This window comes from Capra hircus, chromosome 2 (assembly GCF_001704415.2).
Source record: "Capra hircus breed San Clemente chromosome 2, ASM170441v1, whole genome shotgun sequence".
Classification (NCBI taxonomy): domain Eukaryota; kingdom Metazoa; phylum Chordata; class Mammalia; order Artiodactyla; family Bovidae; genus Capra; species Capra hircus.
Window position 1 is genome coordinate 28,352,559 of NC_030809.1, and position 25,552 is coordinate 28,378,110.

The 25,552-nt window shown below is 57.8% G+C and overlaps 1 protein-coding gene across 1 annotated transcript; it reads right to left on the minus strand.

Annotated features, from left to right (window-relative positions):
- On the minus strand, nt 82-24,447 carry ASIC4 (acid sensing ion channel subunit family member 4). The gene is given in 13 exon segments (XM_018058957.1): nt 82-918; nt 1,102-1,206; nt 1,523-1,602; nt 1,679-1,770; nt 3,187-3,340; nt 5,064-5,120; nt 5,653-5,815; nt 6,004-6,131; nt 6,220-6,364; nt 21,736-22,359; nt 22,362-22,436; nt 22,438-22,674; nt 22,676-24,447. Coding segments are annotated over 13 exon segments (2,025 nt in total). The 5' UTR covers nt 22,727-24,447; the 3' UTR covers nt 82-804.

The following is a 25,552-nucleotide window of genomic DNA, read 5'->3' on the forward strand; positions in this document are numbered from 1 at the left end:
TTTCCTCTTCCAAGGGACCGAGTCATGCGTGTGCCCTGCCACGCCCCAGCTCCCAGCTTAGTCACATATACACACAGAGAATTCTTAATACCTCTTTATTCCCAATTTTGTCAGCACTTTATAAAACCAGATCGGAAGCAGAGAGGCCTGAGGAAGCCCCCTTTACCACCCCCAAGCTCAGCCAAGGTCTGGAAGAGCTACTGCTCCCTGTGGCGCAGGCTTCGGGGAGTGCAGTTGGGGCAGGGGAAGCTGGGAGCTGGGCCAGGCCGGCTGGATCACCCACTCTTCTGCCGAAAGGGGAGCCGGGTCTGGAGCAGGGCAGGAAGCAGGACCAGCCCAGCTGTCCTGAGTCCTGAGGGGCTTGGCCTCTCCTGCTGACACTGCAGGGCTGGGACCCTGGCTGTCCCTAAACCACCCACCCCTATCACCATCGCCCCACCCACCTTCTACATCAGCACCCTATCCCCACCCTGTCCTCCCTGAATATATACAAATGTACAGAGGGTTCCACGCCTGCTAGGGTGGGCCTCGTCCTCCTCCTCCCTCCTACCCCTACCCCTTCTCTCCTCCACAGGGGCCCACGTCCTAGTCTCCAGTTCTCCCTGGTCACCAGCCTGGGGGTGGAGGGTGTGCACAAGAGGAAGCCTTGTGCAAAGCAGCTGGCGCCAGGGTGAGAGGCCCCGCCCTCGCTCCCTAAGCCTCAGGCCCCCACTCCCCCGGCCTCCTGTCCCGGGAGCTGGAGTCCACAGTGGGGATCCAGGAAGGAGTCCCAGACTCCTGGGTCCTTTAGGACACAGCACCATCCTAGCAAGCGAAGTCTTCAAAGAGGCTTCCTGGGGGTCCGTGGGGGTGGTGGTGGTTGGGGAGCAGGCTGCTGGCACCCCCGCCTTCAGCACAGCCCCGGCTTGGGCAGGGACTCTGCAAGGTGAAGAGGGAGGGGGACAGGGAGAGATCGAGTGAAGCCCCCAGGCCTCTCACAGCCAGCCTTCCCTTGTCCGTGGGGGGCAGAGGCTCCAGGAACCCCACCCTTGGAGGGCTAGTTCAGAGGTTATTGGGGGATTCAGTCCTGGGAGAGAGCGCTGACTGCATACTCATCCTCACCTGCTCCTTCAGCTCCTGAAGCCCCAAAGTGGAGATGCCCCCAGTAGAGGTCCGGAGGGGGGTCTTGGGGCGACGCCACGCCCGCTTCAGTCGGTCCCAGGACACCTTGGGGTTCAGGGTGGGGGGACAGCAGTGGATTCAGGAAACTTGCTAGAGAAGGATGGGCCTCACCAGCCCCACCACATAGGACTTGCTGCCCCAGCAAACCCTCACCGGGACACCCCAGCCCTCCTCCCCCATCCCCCTTCTCTTTGCCCCTCCTTGCCCTCAGACCTTCTGGCCAGTCAAGGGAGGAGGGAGGGCTAGTAAAGAACCCTGAGCTTGACTTCCTGCCAGTCCAGGTCTACCAGAAAGCCTGCTGGGCCTCTCTGCTTTCCCCCAGCCCCTCCTCCTACCCACCAGGCCCCTCCCTATCCCTTGCCTCATAGATGTAGTCGAGGATCTCCAGCAACGTGAGGATGCTGGCCCCGATGAACAGTCCCATCTGTCCCCCGAGGTCTCCTGGGGAGCGCGAGAACAGGGTCAGAGGGAGGAGGCTGGGCTGCTCCATCCCCGTGCAGTCGGGGCCCAGGCTCACCCAGCAGGGCTGACAGGCCGTAGGCTGCTCGCTGCTCCATGGCCTCAGAGGTCAGGGCTTCAAAAAAGACATCGAGAACCAGGAAGTTCTCTCTGCAGAGACAGGAAGCAGGGTATCCCTGAGGGGCCATCATCTCAAGGAGACAGCTGGCGGGACATCCCAGACCCAGCAGACCCAGATCTGAGGCCCCTGCACGGAGAAGCTGGTGATCACCCCCAGGCTCCCAAAGGCTGTGAGGAGAAGCAGGCCCAGATTCCTGTTAGCTTCGTGTTCTGAGGGCTAGCAAAAGGCCTGGGAGAACAAAACAAAACTCCCAGGCCTGCCTTCCCTCCAGCCTTCTCTAAAGCAGCAAATAACATTCACTTTGCCTCATCCCCGTACCTCTGTAGAACCTTTGTGTGTGTGGGCACGCGTGCATGCTAAGTTGCTTCAGTAATGTCTGACTCTTTGCAACCCTATGGACTATAGCCTGCCAGGCTCCTCTGTCCAAGGGATTCTCCAGGCAAGAATACTGGAATGGGTTGCCGTGGCCTCCTCCAGGGGATCTTCCTGACCCAGGGATCAAACCTGAGTCTCTTGTGTCTCCTGCATTGGCAGGCAGGTTCTTTACCCCTAGCACCACCTGAGAAGCCCCATAGAACCTTCAGTGGCTCCCTATTACCCTGCAGTCCACTCCATAATTCCTCTTCCAGACTTTCAAGACTGCCCATGATCCGCTGCAGTTCTTGTCCAAACTGCACTCTTATCTGCTTCTCTCCACACAGCCTTCCTGACGCTCAGGCTGGTCTCTGCAGCATCCCACACATCTCTAACTGGGATTCCCCCCTCCCTCCTCTTCTCATGGACCCAAACCCAGGGTCCACAGAGGCCCAGCTCATGCCTCCCCTGCTCCCTTTACCTCACCCGCAGTCATCTCTCCTGGGGGCCTAAGAACACTCTCAAACAAGGCCTCATCCACAAACTGTGGCAGGAGTTATGCACAACTCTATCCCCACAGGGCCCAGCACTGGGCCTGGCACCCAGAGGATGCTCAGCATTTATAGATTGGCTGCAGGGAACCAGATCCAGGGCTCAGTGGGGCCACCTGTGGGCCACCTGGCTCCTCCCCCATCCCTTCCAGTTCCTCTCCCTCTGCACAGAACTGGACGTGCACTGAACAGTTCCCAGGTTGCTGGGGCAGAAAGACACACAAACAGAGGGTTCTAAAACAGCAGGCTAACGCAACGATAGAGATACAGACAGCATGCTGTGGGAGCTCAAATGAAAGGCATCTGGGCTCTGAAGGGCTTCCCTGGAGGCAGAGACAATGGATGTGACTTGGGGTGGGCAGGGGTTAGTTAGAAAAAAAATAGATCAAGATCCTAAAAGGTATTCCTGGCAGAACACTCATTATTAACAAAGCTGCAATCCATTCCTAGTCTCCATCATATACTAGACCTATTGAGGGTGGTCTCCATTACACACACACACACACACACACACACACACACACACACACACACACATACCGTATGTAGGTCTCGTTGCGATTGTATTTTCTTGCCAGGTACCGGGCCGAGCCCCTGTTGGGGATCCTAACCATGGAGATCTCTTTCCCGTAGCGGGTCAGGTTGCAGGGGGTAGGACAGAAACACGGGCCTCCGGAGCCCCCACCCAGGGAGTCTGCAACACAGAGGCACCAAGTGCAGTGGGGGAGGGCAGAATCCCCAGAGGCCCACCAGCTGTTGGAAGGAAGCCTGAGGCAGGCACCCCCACACTGAGGGCTGGTTCTGACCAGCTTTGGCACTGCCTGGAGGAGACCGGCTTCCTGGTCCAGTTTCAGACCATCCAAGAAAGTGTACAGAGGCAGAACCCCCAGCACATTCCTTCTCCCTCTGCTGCTCAGCCCCCTGGGGCGGAGAGGTCCTCATGGCTTAGAGGCAGGGCTCAGCCCACCAACCAGAGCTAATCAACCATGTGAGGCCACAGACACACGAGGGGCTTGGAGAGGATGCTGGGATGAATGGAGTTAATGCATGTTTTTACATATGCCTACGGGTGAGTGGATGGATGGATGAATAGATGACTGAACGGACAGAACAGTGGGCAAGATCCCTGTGCTCAGTGTGCTAGGGTTTCTCTGTTCGCCCCTTCAGATCCGCTCTCCCCACCTTGCTCTGTCCCAGGAAGCTGATCTCTGCCAAATGCATCACTTGGACTCCCTGCCCTCTGGTTTGGGGCAGTTTGCATCTCTCCTCTCGTGGCCCCAGCTCCCAGTTCCTGTCCATCTCGGACAGTCACAGGTCCCTCTCTGGGTGCCCCTAGTTCCGTGGAGTCTCACCCCTCCTGTGATCCGCTTATCCCCATTCACATCTGTTTCTTCCTGAAACACTCTTCAGTCACCCCTTCGACAGATGAAGTTGTAGGACAGAGAAGGTGTGACTCTGCCCCCAGATCTCAAGCCCGCCCCTGTGGCCAGCATCTGGATTCCTCAGTGCGCTCCTGACCAGTCATTCTGAGTCTAGTCTACCTCCTCTCTTCCTCCTCACCTTTCCATCCTTGCATCTCATCAGAGTCCCCTTTGTAAAAGCAGAAGGCATTCTTGCCTGGCCTTAAGCCATTGTTGGCTTCGCAGAGCCTCCTCTGCGCACACTGACCTTTCAAGGCCCCAGGCTCATGTGTGCCCTCTCTGGCCGCAAGTCTTAGCAAGAGCTGCTCCCACTGCCTAGAAGTGTCCCCCTCTTCACCAGCCTGATTCCTCCACATCCTTCAAGCCTCAGCTCTATATGTCACTTCCTCTGGAAATCCTCCCTGCCTGCCCAGGTGGGGCTGCCTGCCTTTGCTGGGGCCCCATAGAATCGCTGAGGTTCCCCTACCCAAGGACTAACACGCTGCATTGTGATGCCCGTCCACACCCCTGCTGGGGAGTAAGCACCACAGAGCAGGGCTCTTATTCCCATTCTTACCTCTGGCACCAGCGCAGGCTGTAAACATCTGTAGAATGAATAAATGAATGAATGAATGAAGTGTGGATCAGGCGAGATCTATGGACAGAAGGGGTTGCCTTACCCACACTGATAGCCAGCAATGCACCTTTCCTCACACCAAGGAAGAAGTCATTTCCCCTTCCCAGAGAGGCAAGTTCATTTGCTGGACCAAGATGAGAAGCCCCGCCCCTCACGCTCAGTTCCGGTTCTCGGCAACCTCCCATCCCGCTGCTTCCACTTACCCAAGTACCACACCTGCAAAGGTCCTCAGACCTCTGGAGGAATGGGATAAGGCTCAGCCCCCGGGAAAAATCCCAGGAAGAGACTGGGAGGGGAGGAGCCAAGGCAGTGAGGAGAAAGGTGGACAGAGAGATGAAGAGGAGTGGGGCGGAGAGGCAGGGCGAGAAGGCAGCACGGACCCAGTGTGTGGTCGGCACATTCGATGTAGATATTTGGTGGGCAGATGGTCTCATTGCCTGAAAGGAGAGAAGATTATTCCTGGAGTCTATGGTTCCATCCACGCTCCACCGCGCACATTCCCAAATATGGGCACACATGTTCATGTGCATACATGTGGGTATTTGCACATATATGTGCATGCATGAATATGTACGTGTTTGTGCGTAGAAGCATGGAGATGTATGCGTGTATACATGCATCCAAGCTGTGCACGCTTGCATGGACATGACTATGCACCTGCATTTACATGCATGTGATGAAGCACGTGCACACAACCCACGTACACAAGTACAGATTACACAAGTACATGTATGCAGAGATACATAGTAACAGGCAGAGATACATAGTAACAGGCAGAGATACATGTGCATATACGAAAACATGCACAAAATCCCAAATACATACCAGGTACCCTCACGTGGGTAGACGCATGCACACCTGTGGTCATACACATATACCTGCCCTCATGCACATGAGCAGTGTTCTGCCCTCGGAGGTTCTGGAGCCTGCCAGGGTGGCATGGAGGGCTGGTGGGGGTGGGGTGCCCACCTGGCATGTGCACCATCCGGCAGTGGCAGCGCTGAAGCACGGCCTCCTTTTCACAGCGCAGCCGGCAGGCAGACACGCTGTAGGCTGAGTAGCCCTGAAGCTCAGGCTCCCTGAGCCCACTCTCTGCTCGGCAGTTGCCCCAGGGCTGGGGCAGGTAAGTCAGCTGAAGAGGCAGGGCACGATGGAGTCACGCACAGAAGTCTCACCCGGCCCCCAGCACCCACAGCCCCAGCAAAGGCTGTGGAAGGGCTGGTGGGATGTGAGCTTCTGGAGGGCAGATCCAGTCAGCCTCCACTCTGGGCCCAAAGGCTCCACCCATGGCCAACCCAGGACCCAGTTGGGCATGCTCACCCGCTGTTCCTGGCAGGACACAAAGGTCTGGAAGCCTGGGGATACGCCAAAACCCAGCTGGTGGATGTAGGGTGGCTCCTCCTGGCTGTGGATCTGTACTCGGATGCCCGCTTCAAACGATGTCTCGTCTGCACAGTGGAGATGGGGTCCTTAGGAAACCTTCATCGCAGGCAGAGGACCCCGGCTGGAGCCCCTGTCCCTTTCCCAACCGCGTACTTGTCTCTCTCCAGATGGGCAGGTACTCCTCCTGCTGAATGTCCAACATGATCTCCAGGCCGCTGCCCATGCCCCCCGCCCGGCTGGGCAGCGAGCTCTGTGGATCCGCGTTGAAGGTATAACACTTTCCGTAGCGAGTATAGACCTGGGGTGAGAGAGAGGAGGGGCAGGGTGCAGGATGAAAGACAATCCCTTAAGCTTTGGCGGTCTATAAGGGCCACCAGACCTGCCTGGTCACCCCTGTCCTATATCCCAGCAACCAACCTATGGCCCAGCTGCTCCCTCAAGTTCCATCTTTTCTACTGACATCCTCTCTTCAATGATTAAAAGGCACCTTCAGCTTAATGGAGCTTCCCTGGTGGCTCAGCCAGTAAAGAATCTACCCTGGGTCAGGAAGATCTTCTGGAGAAGGAAATTGCAACCCACTCCAGTATACTGGTCTGGTAAATTCTATGCACAGAGGAGCCTGGTGGGCTACAGTCCATGGGGTTGCACGATGGAGTGACCAACATTTTCACTTTTCTTTTCCAGCTTAATATATCAATAGCAAAACTCTAGATGTTTTCCCAAATCCTGTCCCTGACTCCTTCTCCTTCTCTGAGTAAAGGGCCCTGCTCTCAATTCTAGAGTCAGAATCCCTGCAATCTCCCTCTTCCGGTAAGTTGGTTGCTCAGATGCGGAACAGGGGTGACCAGGCATCTAATCCAGCAGCCATCTTGGGCAATTCTACTTCCGAAATCTGTTTAGAATCCATCCAGTTTCCTTCCATCTCATCTCCCACTTTCACTATCATCTGCCTCTTGCCATGGCGGCAGGCTCCTAACTAGTGTCCCTGCATCTGCCTTTGCCGCTCCCTTCCAAGTCAGACATGATTGAGCATCGGCGTGTTTAAGTTTTTTTTGCCAAGCCATTCACAACACGGTAGCCAGAGTACTCATTCTAAATTGCAGAGATCCAGTCAAGTCACTTGCCATCTTAAAGCCCAACAACCGCTTCCCATTCCCCAGAGAATAAAGCCAAGTTGCCTTCTTGCCTGAAAGTCTCCATGAGAGGTGACATTTGCCTCTCTCCTGCAAAGAGATCTCCACAACAAATTCAAACTTATGGAGCAACATCTCTCCCAGGGCTTTTGTTCATGCAGTTCCCTCTCTTGGAATGCTCCCTTCCACCCAGCTGGCATGGCCCAGCTGCTCATCTTTTAAACCTAGGCTTAATTGTCCCTTCTTCAGATGCACACTCGTAGGCCACACCCATGTTCACAATGTCACCCTTCCCTGATCAGTGTGTTTGTGGGTTTGCTCAAAATACTCATCAAGACCTGAGATAACCTTGCTTATCTGTTTGTCTCCCAGAGCAGCGGTCATCATCCCTCACTCGACTTCATGCTACACAAGAGATGCTTTCAGAAAAGACGACCCGCGCTGAACGAAGCCCATCCCTGGTTTCCTCTGCAGAAAGTTCTCCCATACGGACACCAGATGGCGCTGGCGCCCCGGAGATGGAAGCCGAGGCTCCGGCGGGGACAGAGCTGCGGTTGGCAGTTAGTTGCAAACGGCTGGGGATGGGGAGGAGGTTGAGGGAGGGAGGCAGATGGAAGTTACCCCCTGCCGGTCTCACCCCACTGAGACCAGCCCCCGGGTCAAACCCATCACAGGCAGCACCTTCCCTGGGGGTAAGGAGGTCAGCGCACTCAATCTCTCTCTCTCTCCCCCTCTCCGCGGGAACATTTTCACTCTGGTGAAAGCTGGGAGGAGAGGCATGAAGAGGCCGTGTAAGGGAAAAGGTTCCTAAACGCCTTGCTCCAGGGAAAGGGGAGGGCTGGGTTGAGGGCAGTGCGTATGAGGAGTTCTAGGAAATGGGGAACTGGGGCGCCCCCGACTGTGGGGCAGGGCTGTCTCACCCTCCCATCTCTACTAAGTTAATGATCCTGCTAATTCTTCCCTCTCAGACAGTTCTTCTATCACCCAAGCATCCCGCCTCAGATTCTCAAAACAAAAGGACTGCTGCCCCATTGCATCTCCTAGGCCACCCTGGTATCAGGTAGGTTTAATTAGCCTGATGATTACAGCAGCTCAGAGAGGTGATGTGAGTTGCCCAAGGTCACACAACTAGTCAGTGGGAGAGGTGGAGCTGTCTGAGCTAGATGCAGAACTCAGGGGTTTCCACCATCCAGTGCTGGCAACTCCCCCACCTACCCTGCCCCAAGTCCCAGCCCCTGCCCCGGCCCCCATCCAGCCGAAATGAGACTGGAGTCTCAACACTCAACCCCTTTTCTTCCATCCCACCTCCCCATTCGCTCCACTCCTCTACACCTTCCTTACTCGCTTTTCCATATCTGCTGCCTCTCCTTCAGTCCCTCACCTGTCCCTCCCCTCCACCTTCTGCACCCACACTAGCTGCTGGGTTCCAGTCTCCAGTCGTCACTGACCCTTTCTGTCATACCCCTGCCCCAGCTCCCTGCTGTGTGTCCATCAGTGGGGCAGGAGTGGGCATGGCTGGCAGTCCCAGAGCATTTGCTCTGCCCCAGGCACTGCGCTCAGTGCTTCACATGCTCTCTCCAGTTCCAATCGAATCTCACAGCCACCCGACATCCTACAGATGAGGAAACTGAGGTCCCAAGGTTGGCTGATTTGCCAAGGTCTCCAAGATCAGTGCTTTTTAAACTCTAATGTGCACACCGAGCACCTAAAGGTCTTGTTAAAAGGCAGGTTCTGAGTCAGCGTTGTGGAGCAGGACTGAGATTCTGCATTTCTAACAACCCGCTGGTCTGCAGACCACACTGTGGGTCAAAAGTCCCTAGACAAAAGGGCCAGAATCCAGCAAGACAGCCCAACTCTAGATCTGTGTTTTCACAACATGTCCCCAGAGGGAAGAGAGCTTTGAACAGGGCTGGGGGCAAGATTGCTGGATCCTCAGTGGTGTGGGAAAGGGAGAGGGGGTAGAATATGTAAGCATTTGCCCCAATTCTCAAAGCACTCACCCTCTTCCTATTCTGAGCCAAACAGATGCTGGAATCAGCTTTTGCTGCTGCAGCCATTTTTCAGTGTGGGCTCCAGCGGGGCAGCGAAACAAGGTACCGGGCTGCATGGGGGACCCTGGTAGGGAGCTGCTCGCACGTGCCCCCCAGTGTGCAGCGACTGACCCTGACCCCTGGGCACTGTCATGATCTCTCCCTTGGGACCGTGGACTCCTTGAGGCTGGGAGCCCCCATTTCACCGTCTGGGTATCCCCAGTGCCTGCTAAGTCGCTTCAGTTGTGACTGACTGTTTGTGACCCCATGGACTGTAGCCTGCCAGCCTCCTCCTCTGTTCATGGGGTTCTTCAGACAAGAACACTGGAGTGGGTTGGCATGCCCTCCTCCAGGGGATCTTCCTGACTCAGGGATCGAACCTGTGTCTCTTGAGTCTGAACCTGGGTGGGGCCAGGGCCGCCTCCCTACCTGATCCTTCCACCACACACACACAGGCACAGACTACATGACACTGAGACTACTCTTGTGCAGGGCAGAGCCAATTGGGAAGGCTTTGGCTCCAATGGCTTCAGATGGGGGTGGCTACATGGTACCTCTGCCCTCGAGGCGATTGTGCAGAGAGAAGGTGACAAAGGAAGATGGGTGGAAGGATTCTGGGTCTGATGGACAATGCTCTGCAGGGAGTGGACAGGCCAGACTGGCAGGGCCAGGCCACCTGCACCGCCTGGGTCAGGCCCCACTGCTGGGCAGAGCAGAGCGTTGCCCTGGAGACGGTCCCTGGGCCAGGCAGGCAGCAGCGGGTGGAGCTGCCGGCTCCTAAGTGGCAGAACCCTGGTGGCAGCACAGTCCACAGCCTCTTCCATGGAGACGGCACGGCCGCTCAGCCACAAGGTCCCACTGGCTGTCCACTGCACTCTCCCCAAGGACTAGCCCCAGAGGAGGGTGTGTGCACAGGAGTTGAGGCTTCAGAGTCCGGCCATAGAAAGAGGCATGTCCTGGGCCAGGAGGTGCCCTGAGGGACTGAGGGGCTATTTCCAGATCTGCCACCACTGGCCTCAGCCTCTCAGCCTGTTCCCATCCCAGCAACACCTCCATCTCCCGCCTGGTTCTCCCTCTTCTCGGCCCTCCCTTGCTCTGACAGCTTCTCAACAGCACTGCGTTCTGCACAGCAGGCAGACCCCGGGACCCCTCCCCCAGCTTACTTCCTGCCAGCCCTCTACCTGTCCCTCCCGGACCACCCCCCTTTCAGCGTTGGCCTGGGTCTGTCTGCCTCTCCAGCCTCCCCGTCCCCTGATCTCAGTTTGTCTCTCAAGCCTCTGTGCATCCTCTTGAGTCTTTCTCTGTCCTCAGCACCTAATCAGTTATTCATCTGGCCTGTGTCTCTGCTCTGTGCACTCTGCCCGCCTGTCCATCCCCCTGGCCTGGCCTTTTTCCCATTGGCCTGGCTACACCCCCCATCCCCCCGCCACCTCTGTTCTTTTGCCCACTGCATCTCTACCTGTTTGCTTTTCTCCCTGTCTATCCCCTAGACTAGGTATCCAGTGTCTGACTCTTGTCTTCCTCCTCTTGATTTTTCCCTGGGCCTGAAACCACCTCCCTGACCAAGAGTCCCTGCCCAGGCACACCTCCATCCTTCTCCCTGCCTGCTTCTCCAGGTCTGCCCCAGATGACGGCCAACAACCAGAGACTGGGAGAGACCTGTCCAGAGTGTGCTCCTCTGAGCAATGGCTTCTCTCTCAGCCCCTTGAGTTCCATCTGTCCACAGCTCCGGTTGCCTTGTAAAGCTCTTCCTGGCTGGCTGGCTGGTATCCGCCCTCACCCCTTCCCACCCCCTCATCCTCCCTGCAGTCATGGAGCCCACCGGGTTAACAGGCAATTAGCAAGGCCAGGGCTCAGAGTGGTGGGGGAGAGGGCTCCGGGCCTCCAGGAGATAAGCAGCAGCCAGGAGCAGCTGAGGCTGGGCTAATCCCAGCACTAATCTGCGGCCTGGGCTTTATCTCCAGTGCCTTCTGGGCACCCTGCCTCTGCCAAGGCCTTGGCACCTCCCCCCACCCCTCTTTTCCATGGCAGCTTTATCCCTCCAAATTCCATCAGCCCTCCCCTGATCTGGTCCAGCCCCATGCCTCTCACTTCAGCCCCTGGAACGAACTCCCCTTAATCCTACAGTGCCCAGGGGTCCAGGGTAGCCAGTGGAAGGGGTTATGTTTTCATCTGCCATGGATCGTGACTAGCATCCCAGGTCAGATGGCTCTTCGGCCCCAGCTTCACTCAGGGGTAGCCCAAGCATCCAGGTTCAAAGCCTCCTCCTTCTCTGTCCTTGCCAGGGAAGACAGTGCCAACTCAAAATGCCTGGGGTGTCTGCACTGGTCAGAACTGGGAGGTCACTCAGTCCAAAGCCTCATTGTACAAATGCCAAATCTGAAGCCTAGAAATGGCAAGGGACATACCCAGGAGCATATAGAAAAAAGAGGGCACATTCAGAACTAGTATCCAGCCCCCAGCCCTCACTGGGCCCCAGCATTGTCCACTAACCTCCATTATGCACCCTGGAGGTCAGTAGACCCTGGTCCCAGCCTTTGCTCCACCAGTGACAGCTGTGTAACTTGGTTAGTAAAGTGATTTACTGACTTCTTTGGTCCTCAATTTCCTCATCAGTCGAGTGGGGACAGAAATTTCTGCTCGCCTTATCTCATAGGTTGGTTATAAGTCTCAAAAGAGATGAAGTAGGTGACAGGCATTTGCAAGGTAAAATCACATACATGAGGCCTCAATATTAGTTATAAGGGTGTTGTGGAGACCAATAAGATTCAAACTGGGGCAGAGATCGGCCAGCGGATGTGGTGCTGGGAAAGGATCCACATAAGATTCTTAAGGTGGAAAAATGAGTGCACATTTTGAAGTCTAACAGAACAGGGTTCAAATTCTGGCTCTGCCACCAGCCTTGGACAACGTTGGGTGGCGATTTAACCTCTCTGAGCTTCAGATTACTCTTCTGTAAAAGGGGTAATGGTAATTCCTCCTCCTGAGGTTCACAGTGAGGATCAGAGGTAAGTCCAGAGAGATGCATGCAAGGTGCTCAAGAAAGTGGGGGAGCCCAACTGGGGCAGCCATTTGACCTTGGATCCCTCTGGGGCCCATTCTCACTGGGCACAATGCCCCTTGGTAAAGGCTCTCTCAGCAGTTGTGGGCGAGGATGAAATGCTGTCAAAGCAAAACCCCCAGGCTCTGAGATCTGGCTGTCCTACCAGAGGAGGGTGCAGGCCAGCAGCCCTGAACTGTCTATGAGATTCGGGTTCAGTCATTTAACCTCTCTGACCCTCCATTTTTCTTCTGTAAAATGGGAATAATAATAGGCATCATCGGAGTAATGAAAAAGAGAAAATGTATTGAATACATAAATAATAGCGACAGTTAACATTTATTCAGTGCTTACTCTGTGGCAAGCACAGTCCTAAGCCTTTTATATAAATTAACTCCTTGTGTGCATGCATGCTAAAGCATTTCAGTCATGTCTGACTCTGTGCGACCCCATGGACTATAGCAGCAATCCATGGGGTGGCACAGAGTCAGACACAACTGAACGACTGAACTGATGGACTATAGGACTGCTGGGCTCCTCTATCCATGGGATTCTCCAGGCAAGAATACTGGAGTCAGTTGCCATGCCCTCCTCCAGGGGATCTTTCCAACCCAGGGACCTTAATTCTCACAAAAACCCTCTACTGGAGATGTCTTAACATCTCCATTTTACAGACAAGACAGTGGAAGACCAGACAGGGTAAGGAGCAAGCCAGAGTCACGTGAGGTAGCAGAGGAGGGGACTGGGTCAGGGGCATGGGACTCTGTGCTCAAGGCCACTGTGTACTGATACACACCTGGCACAGCCCCAAAGACTAGGAGGAGCTCATGAAGTGGTGGGCATTCACATCGGGCTTACTTGTCCTACACTGTTCCTTGAGCCTGTACAGTATGCCTGGCCCTGTGCTTGCTGCTGGGGATAATTCAGAGAACAAAATTGCTGGCTTCTGCCCTGAAGGAGTTGGCTGTTTGGCCCCAGAGGCATTTATTCATTCCAGAAGTGTTTGTTGAGCACCAATGCTGGGAGCCAGGTGTACAACAGTGGAGAACAAAGCACACAAAACCAACAATGCCCGGACAAGCAAATGTTAGTAGCTGGGATGTGGGCTGTGATGGGGGACGGATCCAAGCCCTATGACTGTGGAACAGGAATTTAACTTGGGTTGGAGAGTCAGCCTTCCCAGAGCAAGAGCACTCACCCACCCAGGAAGGGCATCTGATCACAGAACAGTCAGACCCAGGGAGCATACCCCCCCCCGCCCCCCGCCCCCTAAAGGGATTCCTAAGGGGCACTAGTAGTAAAGAACCCACCTGCCAGTGGAGATCTCTGGGTAGGGAAGGTCCCCTGGAGGAGGACATGGCAACCCACTCCAGTATTCTTGCTTGAAGAATCCCAAGGACAGAGGAGCCTGGCAGGCTACGGTCCATAGGGTCGCAAAGTGTCGGGGACACCACTGAAGCGACTTAGCACACACGACCCCCACCCCATAAACCTGCCCCCCCTCCACCGCAGGGACCATGACGCTGCACACCCCAGCCCCCAGCCGCCCAGGTACTTTTCAGGGCTACTTCTTCTCCAAGGTAGAGGTGATTGTGAGTCTAGCAGGAAATGGGCACGATGTTTGTTCAAATGTAAATGCATGAGCAGCGGTGGAGAAGTACGAGACAGTCAAGGCCTTGCGACTCCAGGCTGAGGCCGAGCTGCAGCCGGTAGCAGAAGCACGTGAGGCTGTGAGAGAACACGGCGATTTCAGGGAGGAGAGAGGGCGGCCCCCGGGACCCAGGTAAACAGCCGGACCTGTTTCCAGTAGCGACCGCATAGGCCTTAAACCCTAGAAAGTCAGTCTTGCATAAGTAAAAGTCGCTCAGTCCCATCAACTGTTGCCCGCCAGGCTCCTCTGTCCCTGGAATTCTCCAGGCAAGAATACTGGAGTGGGTAGCCTTTCGCTTCTCCAGGGGATCGAACCCATGTCTCCCTCATTGCAGGAGGATTTTTTTTTTTTTTTTCAGAGTCTGAGCTACCAGGGAAGCCCCAGTCTTGCAGGCAGGAATATTTTTAATTTGTAACGAAGTCCTTCCCTGATGTTCCAGCAAAGTTAGTAGTTAAGAGTTTGCTTGCACAGTGAATCGCACCCGTAGCCCGGCGGGAGTTCCGGAGCCGGGAACGAGAAGGTGGCAGCGGCGGTGAGACGGTGGGTGTGCCATCGCTCCCATCCCGCAGGTGCACCGGAGCATCCAGGCCGGGCCCACGCGCACCCAGAGGGCCGCACCCACCGCCTGGTGCTCCTCGCCGCCTCCCTCGTCCCTCCCGCGGGGTAGGCATCCATCACGGAGCCCGGGCTCCCTCCCTCCCGTCTCCTCCGCTCTCCTCCCTGGGTTTGCCTCATTTGCATTCCCCCGGCTCCCAGCTCCTCGGCAAAGTGACCTCCGCACACAGCCGCGCCAAAGGCTTCCACCGCGGAGGGAGACACCGCCTCCCGCCGCCCTCCTCGGCCGGGGACGGGCGGGGGCCCCAGCCGAGAGCTGCAGAGGGGAAGGCGGGGTGCCCAGAGCCGCGGAGGGACTCCGAAGGGATTTGAACCCGCGGCCTCAGATCCTCAGCGGGGCGAGAGTGGGACGTGGAGGTAGCACAGGCCGGCGAAGCCTTGCCCCCGAAATGGAACCCCTGCTGGGAACCCGGGCTCCCCCGACACTTCCGTTTGCGCTGCACCCCCACTGGAGAGGAGCCAGCCCTCTACGGGGCCATCGCCCGAGGGTCCCCTGCCCTTCCGGGGGCCTCCCCAGCCCCCCAGCCCCGCTCCCCTGGCCGCCGAGCCGCCTCCCCTCCCCCCGTTTGGTATTTACACCTTTCACACATTTGTAAGCTATTATCCTGTCCACGCTTAGTCACCGCTGAGCCAAGCGCCACGGATTTAGCTCCTTTAATCTTTCCTCCTAAATCAATCCTCCATTTCCCCTTAATCATCCCGTGGCTCCTCTCTGAACTCTCTCACTGCTGCCTCGGCGGCTGCAGCCTCTGCCTGTCTTTCTGGAACTGTTCTCCCTCTGACTCAAAATGGGTGTCCCAAGGGCATAGTGAACATTTGGGGGGTGGGTTGGATTTTCAGTACTGCCAGCCCCGGCCTGGGGGCTGGGGACCTGGGGGCTGGGAGCCGGGGAAGAACTGCAGGCACCCCTCCCTTTTCTGGGAAACTGCACTCTGAAGCCTCTGAGCTCCTGCCCTGGGGGGGTCTCTGTCCTCCCACCCCCATTCATGTGGGATGGCTCCAAGACTCTAAGCTTCCGGCGGGATTTACCACCCCCCCCAAAAAAAAACCCCTCATGCCTCCTGTCCACGGTTCTGACTGTCCCCACCCTCTCTGCCCACTGCTCCAAGGAGGTGGCATTACTGGGAGAGCCTGGAAGGGCAGGGAAACACTGATAACTCAGCTTGAAGCTGCCCTCTCACCCCCCTCCTCCAGGGAAGCTATCCATCTCTTGAGACCACCCTGAGTCTTCACTCCCCCTCCTCCTCCCGTGGGACTCACTGACTCGGGGGCCCCAAACTGAGTAGCCCGGAAGCTCTGCACTCCGAGTGGTCTTCCTGCCTCCCTGCAGTCCCACCCCCGCCAAAATCCCTGATTTCTTCTGCCCCTAGCCTGGGCTTGGCGGCAGAGCGGGCCCTGCCACCAGCCAGGAGAGGGAACATAAGGGCAGGGGTGGGGGTTCCGGAAGGAACACAGGTAGGGGAGACAGAAGGAAGACAAGAATGCGGGGGCCATTTCTTCAAATGCTAATCAGCATCTTCCGGCAGTGCCACAAGAAGCTGAGCTGATAATGAGCCCAGCTCGGGGCTGATTCCTGATTAATAAAGAGGCCACCGGGCTGCTGAGTGGGGCCGGGTGGGGCACGGCCCTCCCCTTTGCCCTTGCAAACCAGCCCTGGGTAACAGTAACAGTGCATGCCCGCGGTGTCTGGGCCACGCCACTCAAATCCCCCCCAGCAACGCTACTAGCCAATGGGAGGTACCCAGGCTGAGAGCGCCCCCTTCAGGTGGGCCAGAGGGGCAGCAGCCAGTGATGGGACCCGCCGTGGGGAGGGCAGGCTCACTGAGTTCTGCAGTCCAAGTTGTAGGTAGCTCTTGGGATTATTTTTTTAATCAAGAAATTTTTAATTAAAGTAATCAAGACTCTCGGCTTCTCTGGACAAACTGGAAGACCACCCCCCCCACCCAACACTGGGCATCCTGGCCCGAGGGCAATAATCAGGTGAGGCTGAGAAGCTGCTGCTCCCTTCAAGGGTAAGTGACCTTCCTGTCTCATCCCCCTCCCTTCCCTACTGGGTGAAAGGTAGGACCAACCCTGAACTAGATGTTGAGTTAAATGTTCTCCCGGTTCTTGCCTCAGGAGAAAGTGGGGCTAGAGGGCACAGAGGGCTGGACTGGCAGTGAGGGTCAGAGGCAGCTCATATGAAGATGAGTGGCCTGGACCAAGCTCAACTGGAACCCTCTCCCCTCCTGAGTCAAGGGGGCGAGGAGGGGCGGCCTTCAGGCAAAGTCATGGAGCTGGGATGTCTGCAGAGGAGCCCCTGCCACAATTGAGGAGCGGGTATGGAGACTGTCAGTACTGGCCTGACCATACCAGGGAAGGGGGTACTGGCTAGACCTTACCGAGGAAGGGGCGGGTTCAGGTGGAAGCTTGGATTGAAGGCAGGAGATGGCGGAGGAGCCTCCAACTGGGGGCTGGGGCGGCCAAAGAGTGATGAGGGCGACTTGCTGCTCCCTCTGCCTCAGAGCCATCCTGATGGCAGCTGGGGTGGGGCTGGGAGAGGAGGGAAGAGGGCAGGGAGGGGGACTGCCCAGCTGGAAGAGGCCTTGTCTAATTGTGCCTGATTAGTAGAGAGGAAGAGAACAGGGCGAGTGATTAATAGTCAGTCACCAGCGCAAGGGGGAGGAGGGTTGGGAGGGGGAGGGAAGTCTGAGAGGGGATAGAGACAGGGAAGCGCACACAGGTCCCTGGTCACCTGCCCCGCCGAGGGGGCTGCCCAGACCCCAAAGGACAAACTGAGATGAGCTGGCCTCCCTCTACCTCCTCACGGATTCTCCACCTTCCCCGTGCCTCAGTTTTCCAGACAACAGAATGGAAAACACCAGGGTCACATCCTACACCTGGGAAGTAAGGTGTACCTGCTCACATGGTGAGCAGACACCTCGATGTCCCCAGGCACAGGCCCCATCCTTGGCTCAACCTGGGACCTTAGTAGATGGCCAGACTTCTGATCACAGCCCACCGCCACCACTTCATATCCTTTTATGCCAGTTGGAAAGCCTATCCTCCCCAACCTGGCAGCTTGAACCCCATCCCCACGACCACCTGGAGCCCCACGGTCTGATACCGCAGTCACTGGCCACCCTCGGCTGTTTGAATGGAATGTTGGTCCTCCGTCATGCTAATCACACCACAGATGCTCCCTGGCCAGTGTGGCTAGTGACGACCACCGTGGACAGCACAGATTCAGGACGTTTCCATCATCACAGAGTGTTCTGTGGGTCAGCATGGATCGCGAGTGTGTGCACTCCTTTGCATGCACACACGTGCCTGAATCTTGGGGAGGGGTGGGGAGCATGGGGATGCTCTGACAGAATGGGGGTGTGGGCTCGAGGGTCAGGAGAGGAGCAAGGCTAGGTGATGTAGAGCAGCAAAGATGCCAGCACACGAGTTGGAAAAGTCGTGCTGGGACCAGTCATGTTAAGGAGGGCCAGGAGCTGGCGTTTCTAACAGCTGACACTCTGAGTGCACACTACGTGTGTGTGTGTGTGTGCCAGGCAGTGGGCTAAGCCCTTTACAGCCATCTCTTTTGATTATCACAACCAGCCAATTTTTTTTTAGGTTCTACTATTGTATTTAACGAATACAGAAGCGGATGCTCACAGCAGCTTTCTGACTTCTCCAAGGCCACACAGCCAAGGTTCGAATCCAGGTGGTCTGGCTCCAGAACCCACACACTTGATTGCTTCACCGTACAATCCCCAGATGAGAGGAGATGCTGAGTTTTAGAGCTCCGTTTTACAGCTTAAGAAATGGAGCCTAGGGAGAAAGAGTGATTTCTGCCTTCTAGTAAGTGGGCAGGCTCAGAGCAAGCCACAGCCAGGGAAAGTATGGATGGGGCTTGGCACACTGGGGTGGGGGAGCCGATGGTGGTAGGAATCGAGGAGGAAGAGAGAGTATATAGGTGGTGATGGAAGGAAGAGGTGGAGGTGAGAGTGGGTTGGTATGAGACTGGGTGAGGCGGGGGGCGGGAAAGAGAAGAGATGGGGTGAGCTAGGTGGAGGGGCATATGGGTGGAGAGGTGGGAGCATCCCCCATCACCCAGGAGCCCTCTCCTCTCTCTCACCTCTCTCCCCTCCTCCCCAGACCTCGCCCAGCCTGCCTCATCCCTTTTAAGCCTTCCAAGCCCTCTTCAGCAGAGTGGCTCTCCGAACCTTGGCTCTCACTATCCATGTACCTCGTTTGGCAATTAATCCTGGCGCCTCCTGACACTGCTTGCATGGCTGGTTAACTCTTGCATGGTTGGTTAAGCTCTGAAGTCTCCCTGTCCCCGCCCCACCACGAGACTGGAGGCTGCCTGAGGACAGGGACTGGGGACCAGGGCTCCCCCGTTCTTTGTTCTTTGCCTCCATAGCACCTGGCAGGGAGCCTGGCACATAGTAGGCGCTCAGAACTCCATGTTGATTGAGTGACTGATTGGGAGTTGGTGAGGGGACATTAGGGAGCAGGGGGTGAGAGCGACGGCAGTGGTAACAGAAGCAAGAGCTGCGGCTGAGGGGGCTGGGGGAGGGCGCATTACCCAGAGTAAAAATAGGCTGGAAAATGTGACATTTATTAACTTGGATTCGGAGGAAAGGTCACAGCAGAGTGGGGAGTGGGAAGGAGAAAACGGGGAAAGCAGCAGAAAACACACAGCAGCCCCTTACCCACACCCCATCTATCGCTGTCACTGACTGTCTCAGCACCCATGGGCTGGAGGTTCCCACCACTGATCCCTGTACCTGTCTCCCCTCCATGGGTCCCAAATCCCCATCGTGGGCTCCATATTCTCACCATAGAGTCTACTGTGACCTCAAGTCCCCATCAGAGAGCCTGATGTCTTTGTCTTTCCATACCCCTTCTCCAGTCTTGCCCACACAGCACACCCCCAGTTTCCCCATTGCCATAGATCCTCCTGTCCCAACCATAATGCCAGACCATGGTTAACTGGCAATAAGGACTCAGCCTAGAATGCCAGGTCCAGGGAAGAGTTCCACTTGGCACACGGGGGTTGGGGTTTGGGAGAAGGGTACGGGACCTAGGCTGGATGAGGGGACAGGTGGGTCCAAGGGACATTCCTCTCCCCCAATGCTGGCTCTGCTCCTCTGCCCCTCACTGTCCTGCTGCATCCAGAGCAGAGAACCACAATCTTCTGTCCTTTTCTCTCCATCGCAAAGGGCCTGTGGGAGATCCACGCTCACCCGTGCCTGGCCATCCCCACATTCAAAGGGACTCACCAGCTTTGATCCCGGGACTCCCTGCTCCCATATCCTCCAGGCATGTTCTCCTTCCCTGGAGGCCAGGGAGGAACCTCTGGCCTCCCTCACCTTGCTCCTTCAACCCCTATCTCTCCCTCCCCACTGAGGTTTCATCACTCTTCCTCTTTTCCTTCCACCCCCGCACTGGGGCCTGGGACACAAACTCCCACTCAGGGACACAAAGCCCCCATTGATTTCTGCCCCAACAACACCTGCTGACACTGGGCTCTGTCCCCCCACCAACCCGGAGGGGTGGGGATGTCACAGGAGGAGCCCCTCGGACCCAAGAGGCCACATTCACACACTCCTTAGGGACAATTGCTTTGAGAGCAGTGATTTTTCCTGGAAGAAGGGGTGTGTGGTTGGACCACAGGGCTAGCACCCACCCCCCCATTCCTCTCTCAGCACAATCCTCCTTCTCGTCCCTTCCTCCATTTCTACCCAACTGCCCCCACCCCACAGCAGGAGGACCCCGAGGCTGCAGGCTTGGTGGGGGCAGGAACATGGCTGGAGCATATTTCCTGTTGCTACTGAGGCAGTGAGTGAAGGAGACCCTGGGTGGGGGGCCCCGAGTCATGACAAGGAAGAGTCCCCCATTTGGGGCTGCTTTAAAGCCTGGGCTGGATGGGCACCATGTTGATGCCATGTATTTGCATATGTGCTGGGCACGGTCACAAGAATGAAAACACACACCCCGCACTCCACACACACATAATGCCGGGAGTAAACTGGACCAGGGACAGCATCTCAAGCCCCGGGAATATCAGACAGCCTGTGACTATGGGTGAATGGAGCACCAACAGACAGTCAGCGTACAAGACACACACCCCCACCCCACACACATACCTCACACACCTGGATTATGGGAGATGTGCATGGGAGGGCAGTTCCACGCCTCCACGTGAGAGTGTGTGTGTGTCTGCGTGCATTCACACATATGTGAGACAGGAAGCAGGGGCTGAGGTAGCTGGGGTCATGAAAGGGGTCGGCATCCAGGGGGTGACCCTGTCCTGAGAAGCTGGGTAAGGGCTGAGCTGTGGGCACGTGGATGAGTAGCTCTCTGGATGCGTGCGTGGGTGTGCAGGTGTGCACGGGAGCGTAGCGACAGGGACGCTGAGTGTGTGTGAGTGTGCAGGAACTATGTCCCCATGCAGTAGGTGTGTGTGTGTGTGTGTGTGTGTTGCACGCACGTGTGTGCCGGGGGCAGCAGTGAGGGTGAGCCACGCTCGTGAGAGTGAATGAGTGATTCTCAGTGTAAGAGCTAGAGCCAGGCAAGGGAGCAGCAAGAACCAGGAAAAGGAGGGAGGGCCTGGGCCGAGGGAGAAGCTGGAGGGGAGCATGAAAGAGGGATGTGTGAGGGAGTTCGTGAAAGGGGGTGTGTGTAAGACACAGAGACAGCGGGAGACACTGGCACCCAGTGTCCGCGAAGATCGGCTCCCCCAGACGCAGCCCCGAGTCCCTCCCTTGCTGGAGCCCCCAGACATGCTCTCCCCATCGCCCTTGTTTGGTTGGCGGGGTGGGGGGAGTAGAAAAATCCAGCGGCCACAGAAGAAAAGGGGAGTAAGAGAAAAGCAGGGGTCAGTTGGTCTGTCTATGGCCTGGTGCATCCCTCCCCAGCAAGCTGACTGGCTTCCGGGACCCCCGGGCCCATCCCAGGACCCCCGGCCCCCCAGATCCAGGCGCTGCGGCAGCAGGAGAGCCCGTGGAGGAGCAGCAGCAGCCGCTGGGTAAGCCACCAGGAGCGTCCACCGCTCCCCGCCGGGGAGCCCCGAGGGAAACACCAGGCTGGGGGGTGACATGAGGCCAGCCTCTGGCGGTGGAAGGAGGGGAAGCCCTGTCGAGGAGGATGCCCTGAGCGCCACCCCCATCCCCACTGCCAGCCTCTGGCCACCCCAGGCTGGCCGGGCCGCCTGGGAGGACTCACCACGGAGAAGTTGCTGGCAGAGCAGTGGTGCCCGCTGAAGTTGCAGCTCTTGAGCATGTCGGCGAGCTGGTGGCCAGTGCGGTTGAGGATGTCTACCATGTCGGGCTCCGGGTAGCGCAGGCCGGCGGCACGGTGCCCATCCCGGTCTTTGGGGGGCAGCCCGGTCAGGTTGGCCAGGTGGAAGATGTCGGCATCGCTGAGGGCCGAATGCCGGAAGCGGTTGATGTTGCAGAGGGTGACGGCAGGGAAGCCGGCCACCGGGGCTGGGGCTGCGGGGTCCATCACCACCAGGTGAGGCCGGGTCAGGTAGCCCCGGGCCAGGCCGGCTGCCTGGTACAGGAAGGCAGCCAGAGAGGTGAGGAGGGCCAGTGCCCAGAGGGTTCTCCGCAGTCCATGGGGGCCTGGGCCACAGGCCCGGCCCAGCCCATGCAGAGTGCTGGTGCTGGCGAAGGTGGCCAGGTCCCGGGGGGCTGCTGCCCCCTGAGCAGCCCCCAGGAGGCTCTGCTCATCCCCTGCCTCCTTCTCCTTGGGTTTCGCATCCTCCTCTGCAAATTTGATTTTGCACACAATCTCGATCGGCATCTGTCCCCAGCTGCTGGGACCAGCCGGAGCCTTCCTGCCCCTGTCCCTCCCTGGCCAGCAGCCCCTGGTGCCCTCCGGAGTGGCGGCGGTGGCAGCAGCGGCTCTTCTAAACTCAGGGCAAACGGGGAAGAGGATGGGGACAGGGTGGGGGCCCGAGGTGGGGGAGTCACTCCCACTCCCAGCAGCTCCGCAGCCCTGATGATGCCTCTGCCTCTGCTGCCTCTGCTGCCGCTTGTCTCTCTCCTCGATCGTCTCCTTGTGGCTTCCCTTATCAGCACCAGCACAGCTGTCAGCCCCTGCGTGTGTCCCTGCGAGCGAGCGAGTGAGCGAGGGAGCGAGCGCTGCTCCGCCACGCCGCCCGTGCAGCCCCAGCCGCTCCGCTCAGCATGTGCTCCGGAGCCCACCCCATGCTTAATAATTCAGGACATGTCAACAGCGTTTCACCGGCGGCACGGGCAGCAGGAGCCAGGCCAGGGGAGGGGGGCAGCCCCCAGCCCAGGACAGGGATCTCCGGCCCCTGCCTGGGACCTCGTCGGGAGGCCCCCACACTCTTGCTACACCCTCGTCACGCGTGGGGTCCCCACCTGGCCCCATTCCCAGGCCACCGGGGAAGAGGCTTGCACCCAGAGTCCTTAGCTTATTCTGCCACTTTTCTGGACCACACCCCGAGAAGGGTCAGCCAACTCCATCCCCCACCTCCTGGCCTCCCTGACTCCTAACACCAGCACCCAACCACCACCTGACCTCGCTACCCCACTCACAGCACCTTCCAGAGAACTCCTTGGGAAAGCCACTTGTTTGAATGAGGGAGGGGAGGGGAGGGCAGAGAATGGCAGGCAAGACAGATAAGGGGTCAGTGATGGCTCCATCAAGATACTTGACTTCCCTAGAGCTTTGCTCTGGACTTAACATCCACCATGCCCCTGCCCGCTCTCTGATTCTGGCCGCCCTCTCCCCTACTTCATCTCCATCCCCAAACTCAGTCTCTCCTGCGTCTGGGATAGAGGGCACCCTGGCTGGCATAAGCATCTGTGGCCACTTTGCCTCCCCAAATATTTCCCAAATCCCTTGCCACAGCCAGGCCTGTGGTGGGGGCAGGGAACGTGTTGGGTGGCCAGGCCAGGGAGCAGAGGACGTATGATGTGGGGGAGAGGGTATGGCATGGAGGTCAGGAAGAGCCCAAATAAGGGGTTTGGAGGGAGCCCAGATGTGCTGGGTTTGAATCGGAGGGAATGCAATCCTAAAGAAGCAGGCGCAGGGGGTGCCAGGCAGAAGGGCAGGGGAGCACTGGGGTGGCCGTGCCTTGCTGAGGAAAGTCAGGATGGGGCCCATGGTGGCTGGCCCAGAAGGGATGATGCCGGGGTACCCCCAGGGTGGGGTGGTCACAGTGAGCTGCCTGTGCCCTGGTGGGGAGGCTTGCGTGAAAGTAAGAGCCCTCATGGGAGAAGAAGCACTTGTCCCCTAGAGGAAAAGGGGGGCTGATTAATCGGGGCGCTAATGAGCAGCAGGGAGAGGAAGCTCAGAGGGGCGGGGAAGGCGGCTCCATCGATCCGAGCCGTGGAACCAGCAGCTGAAAAAAAAAAGTGAGAAGGGAATCGATCTGAGGGAAACGGCTGCTGCCGGGGATTAGAGCCTGAGGTCCACCCGCTGCCCAGCGGCCGCCCCTCCCCTGCGGCAGGCCTGCCCTGCCCCGGAAAGGGGCCGGGGTGGCTCCCCGGGGGTGGGGCAGGGGACGGCTCTGCACACCCTTGGCTGCAAGCCCAGGTCAGGCCGTGTCCACTGCAGGTCACCCAAGCGTGGAGCACCCCCCCCACCCGACCCCAGCCCTCTGTGGCACCCTGCTGAGGTTGGCCCCAGCCTCTCATCAAAGTAGCTTCCTCAGGGACCCCTTGGCTGGGCCAGCTCCTTTACTCTGAGGAGCCCAGACTCCTGGGGCCAGGGGCTTTGTCTGGCCAAGTCCCAGAGGGGACAGGGATTGGTACTGAAAGCAGCTGCTGAGTTAGCACTCAGAGTCGCCAAGTGACCACCGACAGCCCCATCGCTGCCCCTGCCATGCTCACCCCTCCCTGTAGACTGCCAGACCCTTCCAGCCTTCCTCCCCCACCTCCTTGTCCTCCCCAGCCTCTCTTCCCCCTTTCTCCTGGTATTGATTTTTCTTTACTGGTTTTTTTTTTTTTTTTTTCTTTTTAAAAAGGTGATTTAATTGCTTTTTTAAGGTTACTTCAGTCTGGGGCTCTGCCAAGAAACGGGGAGCTACCCCCAAGCTCTCCCCCAGCACTGGTTGCTGCCCAAGACTCCGTGCATGTTACTAAATCATCCTGTGAACACAGGTTGTGCTCCCCAACATAACTGGCTTCCATCGTGAGCCCAAAGCACACCCTTTTCCTCCTGAGGGTGCGTCAGGAAGCCTTCAGCCTCTAGCAGGAGTGAAGTCGGGTGGTAACTTGGTGTGGGGATAAGGGGGGCAGGGGGCGGAGGGTGGTGAGGGGAGCTCCAGGCCACTGCGAAGTGGAGCAGCAGTGAGCCACAAGCACACCGCCCCCCCACTGCCCCACAGCCAGCTGTCTCCAATTGTTCCCAAGTACCCACCATCCAGTCTCCCAGATCCCGGGAATATGGCTGTGCTCAGTGGGAGCCCCTCCATGTCCTTCCAGCCCATCCCTTGGCCTTACCCCCCATCCCTCTAGCCTCCCCTGTCACCCCCACCCCCATCCCCTGTACACCCGCTTCCCCTCTGGCCCCCGTCCCTTCTCCCCTCCCTCTCCCCGCTTCCCTGCTTGCCTCCCTCTCTGCCCGGCTGCAGTTGGGTGATAATCTCCCTCATTTAGCCTCCCGGCTGCTTCCCCGGCTCATTGCCCAGCTGGTCCCTGGGGCCCGGGCCCAGCTTCTTCCCCACCCCCACCCCCAGCCCTGCGCCCAAGCTCCCCCTTCCCTTTCCCCTCTGCTTCTCCCATCCACTACCAGGGGACCAGCTGCCCCCTGCAGTGAGCATCAGGGCCAAGTGTGGCTAGCTGGGATTCGGCCGGGTGTGAGCAAGGGGGGAGGGGCTGCCCAGGACTCTGGGGGTGGGAATGTGGGTGCAGGTTTGGGGGGAGGAGTTGGGGGGGATGGGGGAGGGCAGGGTCAGGATGTGAAGCCTTAGCCAGTTGTCCTCCGCCCTCCCCTTGGCCCCACTGCCCAGATTTGTTCCCCAGTCCAGTTCTCTACCCACCCCCACCCAGCTGAAGCAGGCTTC